The sequence below is a fragment of the Hemiscyllium ocellatum genome, chromosome 30, assembly GCF_020745735.1.
Source record: "Hemiscyllium ocellatum isolate sHemOce1 chromosome 30, sHemOce1.pat.X.cur, whole genome shotgun sequence".
NCBI lineage: Eukaryota > Metazoa > Chordata > Chondrichthyes > Orectolobiformes > Hemiscylliidae > Hemiscyllium > Hemiscyllium ocellatum.
Window position 1 is genome coordinate 11,506,340 of NC_083430.1, and position 19,099 is coordinate 11,525,438.

Sequence of the window (19,099 nt, forward strand, 5' to 3'; positions counted from 1 at the left end):
GTAAATAGGTTTTTCAAGTGCAGGAGAGCATCAACTTTGATTATCCTGTTCCTTGAGATAATCAGGAATTTAAGCTCCAGCTGACGTAATTCCACATAACCTAGAGATTCTGTTGTTGATTAGAGTTCTCTGAATACCATTTTTAGCTGAAATCTTTTAACTTGGATTAAGGATTGGATTTGAGATTTTCCTGAGCTGTATGCTGAATTATGTTTTGCTGCCCAGAATTGTACTAGTTGATGACATTCAGTGATGCTTAGTATTGAATTATAGTTACGTATTTTCAGAGTAAATCTGACACAACAAATCAAATACATACTACATGAAATTGAGGACACTTGATCAGACAGCTGAGATCAGTTAGTTTCTGTATTACATGGAGGAAAGCTTGTGTTTGGATTATGGAAAATGCATTGAGTCTGGAAGTATTAGAATAATAGAAGGTTACTTCACAGAATTCTGCTGCTTGATACATCACATCTGCAATGTTACTCTTTTTGCACATACCGACTACTGGCTGCACACCCTTAGATATTTCTTTTTGCTTAAACCAATTATCTAATTCAATTTTAAAAGAGCACTTAATGTTCAACAATGTTTTTGTGGCTGTGAATTCCACAGTCTGTCCACTTTTGTGGCTTTCTTGGACTGGAACTTGGAACAGTATAGCATTGTCAAATCCAGGCACTGAGTATTGTTACAGTGATTGGTTTACATTCTTTTAAAATTATGATACTTTTTAAATTTGTACATCCAACACACTTGATGGTACATTTTGTCTCCCTGGCAATGTGTTGGACACCTTTATGATATCACATACCATCATTGTGACTTTATAGCATCATATAACGCTCATTCAAGCTATCTGTTCTCAAATCAAAGTTGAAGATGCTCTTCAGCTATCCATTCAGGTAAAGGTGAAGCAAATAACTGAACTACAAGTTACCCTATTAAGGAATTCTTCTTATTTGTAAAGCTGTTAGTGACTTGTAAATCCCAATGTTATGTCTAATTTTAAAAGCAGATACATTTTGTTTTGCAATTTTTCTAGTTAGGTTTGTAATGTTTTTACTAGATTAGATTACTTACAGTCTGGAAACAGATCCTTCGGCCAAACAAGTCCACACCGACCCGCCACCCACCCATTCCCGTACATTTACCCCTTTACCTAACACTACGGGCAATTTAGCATGGCCAATTCACCTGACCTGCACAGGAGGAAACCGGAGCACCCGGAGGAAACCTGCGCAGACACGGGGAGAATGTGCAAACTCCACACAGTCAGTCGCCTGAGTCGGGAATTGAACGCAAGTCTCTGGCGCTGTGAGGCAGCAGTGCTAACCACTGTGCCACCATGCCGCCCATAGTAGATCGTTTCCATTTTAGAACTCTTAACTGTTAACCAATATTTTACCAAATTATGGCAGTGTAGGCTCAAAGGACCAAATTGCTTACTCCTGCTCCCAAGTCCTGTGCTTTGGTGTTTTTGTGTGTCTTTTGTGTCAAGACCTGAGCAAATTGAAAGAAATATCAAATAATTAGGCTGTTATTTTTCTGGCAGAATATAAATTGATTTTATTTTCATGGATTTGATCTTGACATAGTGCATTAATCTGAAATATTTATGAAAGAAGGTAGCAGATTGTTTGGCATCTCCCTTGCTTTTTATGTTGTTTAGAGGTAGAGATTTATAAAGACTGCTGACTAGTAATTACCCATTTCGCACTCTGAGACAAAGTCAAGTTCTATCCCAGTTACTTTATCCTATAAACAGATGATTTATATGCATGTACAGTCAATTAATCCCAATTAACAAGGGAGGACTAATCCAACAGAGTGATGTGCAGATGTTCTTATGTGGATCAGACTACAAGTTTAACTTTACTTACTGCATTTGCTATACAGTCTTTGGAGTTTCATTTAGGTGTAGTTGCAGCTATTTGATCTGTCCAAAATCTATGGTTATCCAATTGATACCGTATTTATATTGAGAAGGGTGAATCTAATATCTCTATGTAATTATCTTTCACAGTCAGTTTTAGAAAAAAAAGTGATAGCCTACTATGTTAATGATGTGTCCTAAATTAGTGTTAAGCATTTATTCTGGAAATGGCTGAAATTTAAGGCTGCCAACAAATTGACAAGCACTCATATTTAAAAAAAACATTAAGAAATGGTAACAGAGATACATGAGCTCACACTAAATGGAGAACTTAGGAAAGGAATTATGTTAAGACATAGGTTATGGAAAATGTAACAGAAGACTAGATGAAAGACAGTGATTTAAGAAAAATGAAAGTGTATGTGAAGATTACTAAAGTCCATCAGCAGCACAACAGAATGCAGCTAAGTAAAGTATAAAGTACTCAAAAGTTAGTTTAAGAATATTTTCATAATTTTCATTTAGTTTCTTGAGCCTTGGAAATGCTTTTAATGCAGTGATCAGTACCTTGACAGAAATCAGGCCTTGTGTTCAGCTTGGTGTATTTTGTTTAAAATTAAAGGCACCCTCTTTGGCACGTTTGTCCCTGAAGAAATATTTTACCATTTCTAAAAACTTCACTCTCCCCTTTTGAGTTCTTTATCTTTAAGGACTTTTTCACCTTTGTATTTGATACATATGTGAAGTCTATAAGCAGTTTCCAGCAGTATAATTTATGAGGCAGCATAAGAAGGATAGTGTATATGCTGTTTAAAGTTCAAATGGTTTGTATGTGATAAACTAATGTTGAACTAATGATAAACTAATATTCTTAATAACATTCAAATAAATCACCAATCAGGATTTGCATTAGAGACATTGCAACTCTCCAAGTGCTACTCTATTGATGAGAAAACTGAAGGACTGAATCTTGAGTGTAGACTACCCATAATGGATAAAAAAAGAAAATACTAAAGCTGCTGGAAATCTGGATAAATAGTACAGAAAATTACAGAATATAGAAAAAACCCTTGAGTTCCCTTTAAATCTTTCTCCTCTCACCTTTAACCTTAAGCCTCTAATTTTGGACTCCCCTACACTGGGTAAAAGACCTTGGCTACTCACCTCATCTATGCCTTTCATGATTTTATAAACTTGATATCCCAACTCATATACTCAATGTTCTGATTTATTTGTTGAGATTAAGGTCATTTTTTATTGTAAATAAATTAGGACCAACATTTGAATGAAAGATTTTAAATGTCTTTATCTCTGCATTAAGTATTTCATCAAATTTCACTTAAATCATTCAGCGCAGTGCTTTCCAGGGTAAACTGATATAAAACTGTAAGAGGAGCAAAGGTAGCTCATTTAAACCATGGACTCAGCTCAGCTATTCAATGAGATCATGACCTGATCATCCTCAACTCCACTTTTTCCTGCCTTTATCCCATAACCCTTGATGCCCTTACTGATTAAAAATCAGTCTTTCTTAGCCTTGAATATTCTTAATAACTCAGCCTCAACAGGCCTCTGCAGCAAAAAATTCCACAAATTCACTATCCTTCGAGAGAGAAAAAAAGTCCTCCTCGTCTCTGACTTAAATGGGTGCCTCCTGACTCTGTGATTTTACCATCTGGTCCAAACTCGCCCACAGAAGGAAACAACCCACCAATCTCCCTAAGAATGTTGCATGTTTCAATAAAGTCTCCCCTCATTCATCTAAATTCCTAATGAGTGCAAGCCCAATCTTCTCATAAACAAATTCCCTCATACTTGGGATCATCCTAGTGATCCTTCTTTGGTCAATGTTAATATGCCAAAGCTGTTTACAGTGATCCAGGTGTGGTCTGACAAGTGTTTTCGATTGTATTAGCAAGACCTCCCTACTTTTGTACTCTGATCTTAGTCATAAAGGGCTACAGTCCATTGCCTTTCCTATTACCCAGTGAATCTGGATGCTAGCTTTTGTAATTCATACACACTGACCCCAAGTCCCTCTGCAGCTTTCTGCAGTCTTTTCCCATTTTAATAATAATCAGTTTTTCCCTTCCTGGTGAAGGGAATAGCTTCATATTTTCCACATTCTATTCCATCTGTTAAGTTCAGAGTTTGTGAGAAGATTTGTAGCTCGGGTGCTCGTTGTTGTGGTTCTGTTCACCGAGCTGGGAGTTTTTCTTGCAAACGTTTCGTCCCCTTACTAGGTGACATCTTCAGTGCTTGGGAGCCTCCTGTGAAGCGTTTCTGTGCTGATTCCTCCGGCATTTATACTGGTTTGAATCTGCCGCTTCCGGTTGTCAGTTGCTGTCCGCTGCAGTGGCCGGTATATAGGTCTAGGTCGATGTGTCTGTTGATAGAATTTGTGGATGAGTGCCTTGCCTCTAGGAATTCCCTGGCTGTTCTCTGTTTGGCCTGCCCTATAATAGTGGTGTTGTCCCAGTCGAATTCGTGTTGTTTGTCATCTGAGTGTATGGCTACTAGGGATAGCTGGTCATGTCGTTTGTGGCTAGTTGGTGTTCATGGATGCGGATTGTTAGCTGTCTTCCTGTTTATCCTATGTAGTGTTTTGTACAGTCCTTGCATGGGATTTTGTACACTACGTTGGTTTTGCTCATGCTGGGTATCGGGTCCGTTGTCCTGGTGAGTTGTTGTCTGAGAGTGGCTGTTGGTTTGTGTGCTGTTATGAGTCCTCGTGGTCGCAGCAGTCTGGCTGTCAGTTCAGAAATGATCCTGATGTATGGGAGTGTGGCCAGTCCTTTGGATTGTGGCATGTCCTCATTTCGTTGTCTTTCCCTAAGGCATCTGTTGATGAAATTGCACAGGTATCCGTTTTTGGTGAATACCTTGTATAGGTGTTCTTCTTCCTCTTTTTGTAGTTCAGGTGTACTGCAGTGTGTTGTGGCCCTTTTGAATAATGTCCTGATGCAACTTCGTTTGTGTGTGTTGGGGTGGTTGCTTTCATAGTTCAGGGCTTGGTCTGTGTGTGTGGCTTTCCTGTATACCTTCGTGGTGAATTCTCTGTTCGGTGTTCTCTGTACCATCACTCTAGGAATGGGAGCTGGTTGTCCTTTTCTTCCTTTCTCGTGAATCGGATTCCTGTGAGTGTGGCGTTGATGATCCGGTGTGTGTTCTCTATTTCTGTGTTTTTAATGATTACAAAGGTGTCATCCACATATCTGATCCATGAACACCAACTAGCCACGAAACGACACGACCATCTATCCCTCGTAGCCATACACTCAGATGACAAACAACACAAATTCGATTGGGACAACACCACTATTATAGGACAGGCCAAACAGAGAACAGCCGGGGAATTCCTAGAGGCATGGCACTCATCCACAAATTCTATCAACAGACACATCGACCTAGACCCTATATACTGGCCACTGCAGCGGACAGCAACTGACAACCGGAAGCGGCAGATTCAAACCAGTATAAATGCTGGAGGAATCAGCACAGAAGCGCTTCACAGGAGGCTCCCAAGCACTGAAGATGTCACCTAGTAAGGGGACGAAACGTTTGCAACAAAAACTCCCAGCTCGGCGAACAGAACCATCTGTTAAGTTTTTGACGACTTGCCCAACTCTGTCTTCTATTACCATAGAATCCCTACATTATGAAAGCAGTCCATTCAGTCAATCGAGACCCTCCAAAGAGCAATCCACCCTCCATCCCTGGTACCCTGAATTGCCCATTGCCAATCCACCTAACCTGCACATCTTTGGACTGTAGGAGGAAACTGGAGCACCCAGAGGAAACCCACACAAATAGAGGATGAATGCACAAACTCCACACGGACAGTCACCCGAGGCTAGGATCGAACCTGGGTCCCTGAAGCTGTGAGGCAGCAGTGCTGACCACCGAACCACTATGCCATCCCATTCTGTTAGTTAGCCAATCCTGTATCCATGTAATATGTTACCTTTAATGCCACAAAATCTTGTGTTATTAGTTGTGGTACTTTATCAAATGCATTCTGAAAAACCAAATGCATTACATCCACTGCTTCCCCTTTTTCTGTCCTGCACCTTAACTCCTCAAAGAATTTGAGTTACTTTTCCAGACATGATTTCCCTGTTGGGAAGCCATGCTGACTCTGCTTAATCATATTACCTATTTCTAAATGCTCTGTATTATGTCCTTTATAATAGACTCTAATCTTTTCTCAAAAACAGATTTTCATTGAACTTGCCTATAATGACCATTTTTTTTGCCTCCTTGCCTTTCTGTATGAAGGTTTTATGTTGGCAGTTTTCCAACTGTCTGGGACATCTCCACAATCTAAGGACTCTTGGGAGATATCTATCGGTGCATCTGCTATTTCTGTAGCTATTTTTAATATCCTAAGGTATATCTCAATAGGTCCTTTGTAACCTCTGTTGCTAAAACTAGCTTTCTTTATTCTGACAGCAGGATTAGAGCTATGTTGTCAGGGAGCTGATGAAGAGAGATAAGATCACAATTGACAAATAATGACCTCCATTCCTATTTCTTCTCTTTTCTCTCCAAGGCATCTCATACTTGCTGTGGATCTGTCATGGGAACTTAGACAAAGTCAAGGTTTTCCTTTGCTTCCTTATGAACTCGGAATGATCTTTCCATCTGTCTGATATTGATATCTCTGTGTTAAAAATTTCATTGTCAGCAGTGTCTGAATGTAGTGACAGTAGTGGGTGTTTAAGTATAGTATATTATGCATTTGTAAGCATAAAACTTACATTCCCATTATCTGAAAGGGAGTATTGGAGATTAATTCACTATTTGATTAAGTTCTTAAATTGTGTTAGCGAAAAGAAGGCAGAGTTTGAAAATGATCAATTTCCAATAACATGCCTCATTTAATTAATTAAGTGTGTGTGTGTTTGATTTTGTCTTGTGTACTTGGGATTGAGGTAGATGAGTGGCTCAGTGATTGACTAGTGTTGCCTGTAAGATGAATGCAGTGATGTCATAGAGCCTTTGTATAAGCAGGAACTTGTTAAGGAGCTGACGGCAGAATGCAATCAGACCTGTGAAATGTCCAGGGAAACTGCACCACTTTCAGGTAGAAACGTTTCCCCTTTTTACAGAGCCGGTACCGTGGTTTGTACTTCTGAGGTTTCAAGTTATCAAGTGATTTGCTCATTGAGCACACAGTATCTAATGTTAGTTTCGTGATAGGGAAACTCTATTCATGAGCATTGCCTCTAATTGAATGGGGCTTTCTAGAAGAAATTTTTTTTAAATGTTCACGGTTGTTTCTGAGAATATACCAAAAAGTTGGAAAACTTCAGTCTCAGGGTGATTGCATGACACCTAAAAAGTTACATTTACTGCAATAGCAAATGAAAGTGCAAATTCAAAATGCCCTCACCCACTTTCCCCATTTTCCAACCCCTGAAAATGGGCAAGCAAGGGTCACTTTCAAACTCTTGGAGAACGAATGTTAATGCTGGCTAAAATAAATTCTTTATGATTTGAATTTTCATAAATGATACTTCACAGAAATCGGATTAAACATTTCCAAAGCATTCTTTGAAGAAAGAACAGCTTAGTCAAAAATGTGTGATGGTTTCAACAAACTAAAATGAAAACTTACAATTTATTTCAACGAGGTCTAGTGCCTTTTGCTGTTTTTTGTTTGCAGTGTTTTTCCTCATGGTGTTATAAAAGTTTGTACTTTCCTGTGTATTAGCTATACTTCAGGACAATTAAAATTTGTGATTTAAATAAGAGAGAATTTAGTGCTTTTGACATTTATCTATTTTGTTCAATTGTCTACCACTCTCCAGTGATAACATTATTATGAAATTTAACCTGTTAGCTGTTCAGTTGTATGGTTGTTTAATGTTTCTTTAGCGTGAGATTTATTTTATTGCAGTGGGATGAATAGAAAGCAGCAGTTGGAGTTTAAACATTCGCTGTGTTCTATTATATCCATAAAACAGACTGGTATGTTCTTGCTGCCTGTTCTCTCATGCTTGACAGGCAAACATTTGCTCTGTGTCTGTTGGCCAGTTTTGTACAGGGCCATTTCCAAAGCATCTGTTCCCTGCTCACATTTGAAGCAGTAGGGAGCGGGAATGATTAGGTGAGGCAACTAGTCTGAGAGGTAATGGTGGCATCTCATGAGATGATTGAGTGCGAACTATCTCAGGGCTAACTAATTTTTTAGCCCTGATTTGCAAATGTAAAAGGCCTAATATCTATTTCTTGCATGGGGTCCAGTAGACTAATTATTAAAAATGTTTGGCTGCCAATATGACAGATGACATGAAATAACTTGACAAAGGTTGATATCCCACACCCAGTCACCCTTTATTTACATGTAAAGAGTCCTTGACACTGATCCAACCCCCTCAGAGCCAGCTCTCAGAGTGAACAAGATGTTTGACACTTCTGTTTATATCTGTCAGCCAGGACTCCCTAGTTGGACCAGGTTAACAGCCCCAATCAGGGAACTCCTATTCTGTGATAGCTGGCTGACCTTGTTACAATCACAACAGACAGCAAGCTTGTTCTATGTATGCATATCTTGTCTATCATATTGCAGCCATTTTGGAGGCTGCTAAAATGACGTCATTTAATATGTCAGTTTTTACATTCATCATGAAGACACAGATCGCATCGGTTGCTTGATGCCTGAATGAATGTTTCTCATTCTCGTACCTTCGAACTGAAACCTGATCAATACATAGGCCCACTTTCTAATGTCTTGTATTCACTATATGTATTCTCCCCATATCAGGATTCAAATTACTTGTGAATCTTTAGGCAGAAGTGCTGAGTGGATGAATCATCTCATTACCCTCCAGTGAACCCAAATGTCACAGGTGCCAGTCTTCAGCCAATTTGTTTCACTCCAAGTGATATTGTTAAGTTCTTTTTACACTGAGCTCCTTATACACTTGATGCAACTGCAACACACCAACCTCTGTGAACAAGCAAAAATGTATTAATTACAGTACAACACAAGCTTTCAAGAACCCTGAACACTTCTCCATGGTTTGGAAGCATGTCCATGGAAACTGTCTGAACAAAGGAAACAGTCCTTCCTTTATACACAATATTTACGTTACAGTTAGTAATGCCCACAAGAAAGCTCCCAGCCATCCCCCTCGCAGTCACATGCCACTCAAGACAACCCCCAGCAACTCCCTCACAATCACATGTTAGTCAAGACACAATGCACTGACCACACCAAGTAATGCAAATCATTCCTTAATGGCCAGATCTAATGTGAATTTTTTTTTGTAACTATAGGGAAGTAGTGAAATTCCAACTGTAATGTTCTTATTAATTTCTGAATAGGGGATGGAAATGTAAATAGCTCTGAATAGTAAGGAAATGGTATGTAATTTCTTAAAATTTAACTAAGTCAGAGGCATCCCACCTGAGCCTTGGGACATCCAATTTCCTGCGGGTCAGCAGAGCAAGTTAATTCTTTAATATCACAATATCAGGAAGTAGCTCAGTACACTAGGAAACTGCAAAGCTTTTGGGTCCTGACACATTCCAGCAGTAGTACTAAAGACTTCTCCTGCACCCTTTGCCAAGCTGTTCCAGTACAGGTACAACACTGTCATCTACCCTGTAGTGTGCGAAATTGCCCAGATATGTGCTGTCCACAAAAAGCAGTACAACTCCAATCTGGTCAATTACTTTTCTGTCAGGCTCCTCTCGATTATCAGTAAAGTGAGGGAGTGTCATCAACAATGCTATGAATGGCATCTGCTCAGCAATAACTTGCTCACTGGCATCCAGTTTGGGTTCGCCCATTACGGCCTTGGTTCAAACATGCACAAAAGAGTTGAGTTCCAGAGGTGAGATGAGACTTGACATTTGACAATTCTGGCATCAAAGAGCCCTGGCTAAACTGGAATCAGTAGAAATAAGAGAGAAAACCTGGCACCTAGGAAGATGGTCGTGGATGTTCGAGGTAAGTCATCCTACAAAGGAGTTCCTCATGGAATTCTCCTAGGCATAACCATCTTCAGTTGCTTCATCAATGACCTTCCTTCCAACATAAGATTAGAAGTGGGGACGTTCATTGATTAATCACATGTTCAGCACCATTCGTGACTCCTCTGAAGGTTCTGAAGCAGTCCATATTCAAATGCAAAAAGACCTGGAAAATATCCAGGCTCGGATGAAGAGTGGCAAGTGATGTTCATACACAAATTCTGGATCAGTGGTGCTGGAAGAGCACAGCAGTTCAGGCAGCATCCAACGAGCAGCGAAATCGTTGGAGCCTGAAACGTCGATTTTGCTGCTCATTGGATGCTGCCTGAACTGCTGTGCTCTTCCAGCACCACTGATCCAGAATCTGGTTTCCAGCATCTGCAGTCATTGTTTTTACCTTGTTGACTTTAACCCTACTGCGAATCCTCTTGCAAGGATGCCTGCCTTGAAGAAATTTTCCTCCTCTCTCTACAAGAATCTCAGGGATTCCCTCTCCCACTGCAACTCCCAGGTCATTTCCTCTGCCCTGAAGCTCTTCAACCATGTCGTGAAACAAACTCGGTACCACAGCCACATTTGCTTCCTCAGTGCCTGCCTCCGTAACCAACTCATCCCACACGGACTCCGAACCATCTTTAAACCAGCAGAGTTTGGACCCGAACAGGACAAACAGTACAGACTACAGATTCAAAAACACCAGCAACAGTTCTCCTTCAGGATCCCTCACCACCAGACGCCTGGAAGAAGAATGCAGCACTGTCCCCATGACTTGTCCGGACTTGTCCGACCTGCCTAGCTCCTTTTCCACCTATTCACTCCACCCTCTCCTCCCTGACCTATCACCTTCATCTCCTCCCCCACTCACCCATTGTACTCTATGCTCCTCTCTCCCCACCCCCACCTTCCTCTAGCTTATCTCTCCATGCTTCCAGCTCACTGCCTTTATTCCTGATGAAGGGATTTTGCCCAAAACGTCGATTTCGCTGCTCGTTGGATACTGCCTGAACTGCTGTGCTCTTCCAGCACCACTGATCCAGAATTCATACACAAATGCCAGGCGGTAACTATCATCAGTAAGAGACAATCTTACCACTGTGCCTTGACATTCAATGGCATTGCCATCTCTGAATCCCCCACTGTCAACACCCTGGGGATTACCATTAACCAGAAACTCATCTGGAGTCGCCACATAAACACAGTGGTACATGAGCAGGTCAGAGGCCAGGAATACTCCAGGAAATAACATACCTCCTGACTCCCCAAAGCCTATCCATCATTTACAAGGCATGAGTGAGGAGTGTGATGGAATACCTCCCTCTTGCCTGGACAAGCGCAGCTCCAACCTCAATCAAAAAGCTTAATACCATTCAAAGTAGCCTGCTTAATTGGAACCACATCAGTCAACATTACCCATCCTGTGAGTGAATAAATAAGAATTAAGGATGATACTGAACTTTCTTGTGCATACTTTGGGATACAGCCTTCAAATTGCACCTTCCATTCACTGTTTTTATTTTACTTCTCAGTCATTTGATTTTCCTGATAAAAACAGTTTCATACTTCTTGCAAGCAGTTGGAGATTTAAACACATACCTACTCTAAGTTCTCAGGTGAGGAGCTGTGTGGAAAAATATTTACTCATTGTGAGTTACTTATTCCTCAGTGGAAATAAATGGCACTTTGTTGCAAACTGGAATCCTTTCTCCCTGCAGTCATTTTCTGCTTTTAGTCACAACACCAGTTCCCAGCGAGGTGTCACATCTTAGAAAAGGTTCTAATAAAGCCATGATGGTACACACTTTAACAACATGAAAATATGTTTGGAGACATGACTACATTCAGACTCATCATTAATGACAGATGAGAAAGACGGACTGTCCTTCATCTTTTCTAAGCCAAACAACATCAAAATCCAAATTTTATTTTTGATTTACACTCACTATTGGCTGATTTTTGTGTTGAGAGCAATACACTCAAGATGGCTCATTCTGTGTAATTCTTTGTATCTCATCATCAGTAGGGTTCAGTTTTGAGATATCCCATCTGCTATTAATTGTTAATGGTGGAACCTTGTTCTGTCAGAGTGCATTGAAGAAACAGCAACTTTAGCTGTGGAAGGCTTTTGTTTATCTTGTGGGTTATTAGCAATCTATAGGCAGGGACTACACTTTGACATCAGCTGCAGGTTTTTATTTTGGAATTCATTTGCACATAAATAGAAATGGATGATATTAAGATCAACAGAATGCAAGAAATAGCTTTCTGTTTGCCCTTGTAGATGACGTCTATTATAGTTTGGTTTGTGGTCTCCAACTCTTTGAGAATAGAGTTGAAAATGTAGATATTTTGACACCGATAAAGATTTGACACTGCTTGCGATGACAGCAAAGGAAGACTTCAGTGAAAATAGAATTTCTATACTTGCAAAAGCATTTCTACAGTTGCATTGAAATTGATTTACATCTGGCATTTATAGTGTTTATTACCTGAAAGCATGTAAAATTGATACAATTAATTGCTGTCAAGTTATATGGTCATTTGGTGGCAACGCTTAACTCATCTTCTCGTTGAAATTACGTACGCTGCACAGAAATTAATAACCAATTAAATCCTTTGGCCCTGTGAGATATTGCTGAGGCCTAATGAGCAATGTTTTTCATTTATTTAATTATGAATATTTGTTCAAATTGGCATCTGATTTTTAGCTATTGATTTTGATCTTGCTTCAGTCATTAGACTTCAGCGGCCTTCCCTTCCTATCAGTTTGCAGAAAGATTGACCGGAAATGGCTCATCTTAATTCCTAAATATGGTTCATCTTTAGTGCCATTCTTTCATTTGCTCTTCCTAAGTGACTATTTATTGCTTTGTGCCTCCTTTTGCTACACTTCATTTAACCCTATCAACATTTTTATTAATTTCTCTGTCTTGAGCTTGCGTCATCATCGATATTCTTCCAATTATGTGAGATGATGAAAGTGCAGCAAATCAAATGAAATGGCCTTATCTTTCTCCTTAAATGTACCTGTATTATTCTCCTTGACGACATATAGTGGTGTTATTCAGGGAGCAGAGAGAGAGGAGAGAGGATTTGTGAAGTATGAATTGAAGAGGTGGAGTTTTTTGCTGTGGATAATTGCCTTGAATGTCCCAGGACTAGAGAATATGTCCTGAAAAGTCAGGTAATACTTTCATTGCTCACACTTTCTTGAAGAGGTTTTGCTTCACTACTGTGTGGGAGTTCTGATATAGGGGGTGGATCTTTCCCTTCGAGGAGGGAAAATGTGAAAAGACCAACCATGATCTTGCAGAGTGACAGAACAGGCTTTATGTCAACTTCTGCTCCTGGGAAGGGATTTAGGTAATCTTTTAAGTTGTTAATTTATCTATTATTTTGGAACAGTTTTAACTTGGTTTAATTAGTTGTACCATAGTGAGGGTGTAACTCTATACTAGGACATGTGAAGAGTGTTGCATTGTTGCAGACATCAGTCTTTGGAAGAAGTGGTACATTTTCAGATGGACTACAAGTTTTTCATTGCATTATTCCATTGAGAAAGGCATTGGCCTGTCAACCAAAATTACCGAGGACTAATCAGTCATTAGTTTGTTTTAGGATCTGTTGCTGGAAGTTTTGTATATAAATGTGGTCATCATTGCTGCCAAAGAACATTTGCTGCATTTTGAAAGCATTTTGATGTGGAGACTGTTGAATTATCTCTCAAAAAAATACAAGTAACTACCCAAATGCAAGCATTTCCTTTTCATTTAAAGTAGTTTTGCTTGTGTGGTTTGCTGGGGGTGCTTTTTTTTATTGTTTCCGACAAAGAAACTGTTAACACTTACACAACAAACATCGGACTCCTATTGCTTTAGCTATAATGACTTTACCTTCAAAAATTCAACTCCTTTATATTTGTGTATTTAATTCTTTGTGGCCTGTTGTTTGTTCGTGATATGATAAATTCTGCAGTTAAGCTACACAAGCAAAGAGCATTTCCAGTTGAGAACCTGTGAAGGCAAAACTACTGAAAACAAAAGCTGGCATATGAAATGCTGCATTGAGAAATTAAGACTATTGTCAAGAAAAGTGTTCAAGTCTAGTTTGATGCTTAACTAATTGACTGGATATCATTTTAACACAGCAAACCCTTTTAAGGAATGCCTTTTGGATCCTAGGTGGATCTAGCCTCTTGAAAGCACAGGTCCCAGTTTGTTCAAAGTAAGTTGATATTTCGGAGGCCACAAAGAATGATAAACCCCCTCATTTGAAAATCAACTGCAGACAACATTTTCTAATTGGCATCAGGGTTGGAGATGATATATTCTTACCTCTCCTAAAAGGACTGGCTGGCTCATAAATTTCAAGCCTCCTACTGAGCTAAAGCTGAAGAGTGAAGTTACGTTTATAGAGCTAGCTCATTAACTTGAAATATAAATTGATGTGTTTTATAAGGTGGAAAATAGGCTCCAGCCTGCATGGAGAAAGTGAGGTCTGCAGATGCTGGAGATCAGAGCTGAAAAAGTGTTGCTGGAAAAGCGCAGCAGGACTTTCCTCATTCCTGAAGAAGGGCTTATGCCCGAAACGTCGAATCTCCTGTTCCCTGGATGCTGCCTGACCTGCTGCACTTTTCCAGCAACACATTTTCAGCTCCAGCCTGCATGGGATGTGGTGGTGGAATCGCGAGATTAAATCCCATGTTGTTGTCATTAATGTGATCCACACACTGACCATCAAGTGAACTGAATGAGCTGCACACTCCCACTCTACTCCCCAACCACCTCCATCACTAGCATTAAACAATATTTCTATTGAAATCTCTTGTTCCACGTGGATGCAACTTCACTCCGTTCAGTATTTGTACAAAGGAGATGCTGCTGGTGACAACACATTTATGTAAATGTAACAGTACTGGACAGTTATGGATGGGCAATAAATACTGGTCTAGCCAGTGACACCAATATCCCATTGATGAACTTTGAATAGAAATGTGACATTTCAATCTTGTGCTCAGTTTTTCAAAATGTTTTTGTTGACCATCCTGTGAGGCTGTGCTCATGGGGAAGGGCAAGAGCTAGGCTCCTAACACTACTACAAACATGGGATTTTTCATATCTCCATCCCAATCACACCCAGCGTTTCAGTTAACCCACCATGGAGGAGCTTGCAATGATTAAGAAGAAATAATGTGAAGATATTTGGTTTATTTTGGAGGCTTTTGAAGAAGGACATTAATCTAGCAAGGCACTAATTCCAAAGTACAGTGTGGGTCTCTGCACTGTTCATAAAGCAGATTTGCATCTCACCAATCTGTCACATTTAAGCTGACAATCTGAAATTATTTTGTACTGTATATTTTGTGTGTGTGAGACAACCTCCTTGGCTAAGCCAACTAAAGTATTTTCTGCGATGATTTACTATCTTTTGGGAATTGATTAATTTCATGTATTGACCATATGTGAATTAATTGTCCAAATGATTACATTAGTTCATTCTGATTAGCGTGTGATTACATTTACATGCAAGAAAAATTTAAATCATTTAAGGGGTGGCAAGGTTGCTCAGTGTTAGCACTGCTGCCTCACAGCACCAGTGTCCCAGGTTCGATTCCAGCCTTGGGCAACTGTGTGGAGTTTGCACATTCTCCCTGTGTCTGTGTGGGTTTCCTCTGGGTGCTCCGGTTTCCTCCCATAGTCCAAAGACGTGCAGGTTAGGTGAATTGGCCATGCTAATTGCCCATAGTGTTAGGTGCATTAGTCGGAGGGAAATGGGTCTGGGCGGGTTACTCTTCAGAGGGTCGGTGTGGACTTGTTGGGCCGAAGGGCCTGTTTCCACTCTGTAGGGAATCTAGTCTAATTGATATTCAATAATATTTGGGATGTTTGAATGATAACATAGTATCATTTAATCATCTTGAAATTAATGCCATCATACAATGGCTTCTCTTCTAAATAGTATCAGGGTTTAAGTGTACAGTATACTCAATTTTACAAGCAAATATCAGATCAGCAAATTGTTGAATTTTAATATCATTACACTTCAATTCCACTTCAGATCCCCCTCTAAACACACTGAAACCTTAAATCCTTGAGCGTTTGGCCAGTGCATGAAGCCAGCTTTATCTGTGGATTAGAGGGACAAACAATTCCATTTAGAATTAAAACTCAGACTAATTTTCCTCTTTTAAACCTTGAGTAGCATTTGAGCCTTTGATGCAAATTACCATGTCTGTTATCTCTTCTCTACATTGCTCCAAGACATCTAGGGAAGGGTAGGGGACTTGTAGCTGGCACTAGTTTAAATCTCTTTGGCAGTGAGGTGAAGTTGGTGTTCCAAAATTTAGACACATTTTCATCCAGAACTTGTATTAAGTGACTGATAGTATTGGAATGTGATGTAACCTAGAGTTGGTCTTATGCAGAGTATTTCCAGACTCTTTACATAGATTGGCAAATATTTTTAGCAGTTCAATTATTGTATCATTTTTCCATCAATGTGAAGTAATGAGCGGAATCGGGTTCTGATCTTATAAACATTGGAGTATAGGACTCTTTTGGACAAGTTGCTTTGCATATATTTATTTAATTCCCTTCTGAGACGTGGTTATTGCTGGCTGGCCAGAATTTATTGCCTGTACCCAGTTGCCCTTCAGAAGATGGTGCTGAGCTACCTCCTTGAACTGCTGCAATCCATGCACTGTGGGTTAACTCACAGTGCTGTTAGGGAAGAAATTGCAGGATTTTGACCCAGCAACAGTGAAGGAATGGCATTATCTTTCTAAATCAGAATGGTGAGTGGCTTGGAGGACAACGTATAGGTGGTGGTGGTGTAGGTGGCCCTGTATCTGCTGCCCTTGTCCTTCTGGATGGAAGTGGTCATGGGTTAGGAAGGTGCTGTCCAATGCCCTTTGGTGAATTCCTGTAGTGCATCTTGCAGATAGTACACACTGCTGCCACTGAGCATTGGTGGTGGAGGCAATGAATCCTAAATCTTGGCTGCAGTATTAGCGTCGCATTAACCTTAAAAAAACAAGGTTCTTGGTGTTTGTTGGAATTGTTGGATACTTTAGAAACCGCAGCAGTTTCGTTAGTGCTGTGTGTGACAATCTTCACTCAAAATATTTGTGTGGAAACTGGAATTGAAGCTTACGTCACCAGGCAAATGTAGAGTTTTTGCATAATTTTAGGAATGCCAAATCGCAGCTACATGCTTAAAATCAATTGCTAAATGAATGCAAACTGGTTTCTACCACTATCATACTCTCAAATTGAGTGATTGCTACAGCCTTATAAACTGTACATGTGCAGACAAATGGCACATCTTTGTTCCAGGTTTCTTGATGGAGTTTATTCTACAGTCAGGCAGGTGAACTGCAACATGCCTCATATTATAGTGTATAGAATGGTTAGAATTCTGCGACTTCTATGTAGATTTTCGGATAGACCATAGTCAGGCAATATTAGCATGATTAGAAATTAGTGATCTATAAAATATAATTCCTTTACCATTTACAGGTATACAGGTATAATTTGAGTAAGGCTGTATTACAACTGAACCTTTTTACAAATATTGAGAATCAGAATCAGAATCCCTACAGTGTGGAAACAGGCCCTTCGGCCCAACAAGTCCACACCCACCCAGACCTACTCCCCTACATTTAGCCCTGACTAATGTACCTAACCTACATATCTCTGAATACCATGGGCAATTTAGCATGGCCAATTCACCCAAATCTACACATCTTTGGACTGAATTTTATAATATCGACCAGTGTTCCAAGTTGCTACCTCTATCCTCTGAATACTTGATGTTTCTGCTTGATCAGCTGCTCCTGGTCTTTTTGAAGGAGTGTGCCTTCTATTTGAAGAAGTAGTCTTCAGTTGTATACATTTTTGACATTTCTCTGGATAACTGCCTATGAAGGGAGTTGGTATGCATAACACATTTTCACCTGATAAAACTATATTTAGTTAAGTAGTGATCTTAGAAGTATGTCAGAACCTATCTGTCAAGGATTAGCCTCAACACCCATCAGCAATGTGCACCAAATGAAGAACCCTTACCAATACCTGCTAAATGGCTAGTGTCAGAGATAAGATCATTTTTTGCAATCGGGGCTCTGCATCACGGACTCTTGTGACTGAGTAATGTTGCAACAGTGTGCTTAAACTCTGACTTTATCTGTGGTCAGTTTCCTTTTCTCTATAATCTGCTTGAGTATCACTTATTGTTGAGTCATTCAGACTTTATGCTGTGCTCAAGAGCAAAAGGAAAATAATTGATAGCTGCACCAAAGTTTTTTGATGATTGCTTCCATAAAGTTGATCATAAAACTTAATATTTATGCTAAATGCAGGATATCTCACTTGCTTCCAGTTTGTTTCTGTGGTTGATTTATGCTGCGATATCTGAGCTCATTTCCCGAAATGTTTACTCTTTCTGTTGGTATTCATACTGCTTGAATGGTTCCAGTTTCACATTTTTCATATACATGTGAAAATGGAAATCCACTGGGCTGTTTACTCAATTCAATGATTCATTAGCTAAGTAACAAAACTACTCTGGAAATGTCATTTACATTTAGCATTGACCCAGGTAAGAGCCCTCCTGCCCAAGAAGGAAGATGTCAGCATGTGCAAACAAAATACAATAGTTAGTTAGTCCCCATTTTTCTTTTAAAAAGGACTGGGATCAACCAGAGCAGACATGAGTGGTTGTGTGCTGCTCCTATGTCTTAACAGATATAAACCAATCATGAGTCATTCTGTTTTTAACATTTGTGCTGGGTATTATCAAGTGAAAATGCTCTCATCATTTTGAAGCAAGGGAATATTATCCTGTAATTGACTTGTTAAGGCCTTACTGAACTCTGAAATGGTAGTCAGGAACGTAAACATTCTTAGGAACATAAGTACTTCAGCACTAATCTCACCCCATTTCATTTACTAACTGACAAGCCTTCTCGTCCGAGTTAGTTCATAATGACAGTTCTTCTGTAAAATGCCACATAGGAATAGCAAATGTGTACACAATGAAAATCTAGACTTTGCTGGATGATAGCACTCTTGCTTTTGAGTCATAGAGATGTACAGCACAGAAACAGACCCTTTTGTCCAACCTGTCTATGCCGACCAGATGTCCCAACCCAATCTAGTCCTGCCTGCCAGCACCCGGCCCATTTCCCTCCAAACCCTTCCCATTCATATACCCATCCAAATGCCTCTTAAATGTTGC

The 19,099-nt window shown here is 39.8% G+C and overlaps 1 protein-coding gene across 4 annotated transcripts in view; it reads left to right on the forward strand.

Annotated features, from left to right (window-relative positions):
- The window catches only part of inpp5b (inositol polyphosphate-5-phosphatase B), a 179,039-nt gene that overhangs the window by 74,373 nt on the left and 85,567 nt on the right, over window positions 1-19,099 (forward strand). Inside the window, exon 1 of one of the 4 annotated variants that reach the window (XM_060847213.1) lies at window positions 6,915-6,968. The exons of the other annotated variants lie outside the window; for them this stretch is intronic. Within the exon in view, the coding sequence (XP_060703196.1) occupies window positions 6,941-6,968 (28 nt within the window). The 5' untranslated portion in view covers window positions 6,915-6,940. Of the gene's footprint in view, window positions 1-6,914; window positions 6,969-19,099 lie in introns of those variants that run through there. 4 annotated transcript variants of the gene reach the window in all.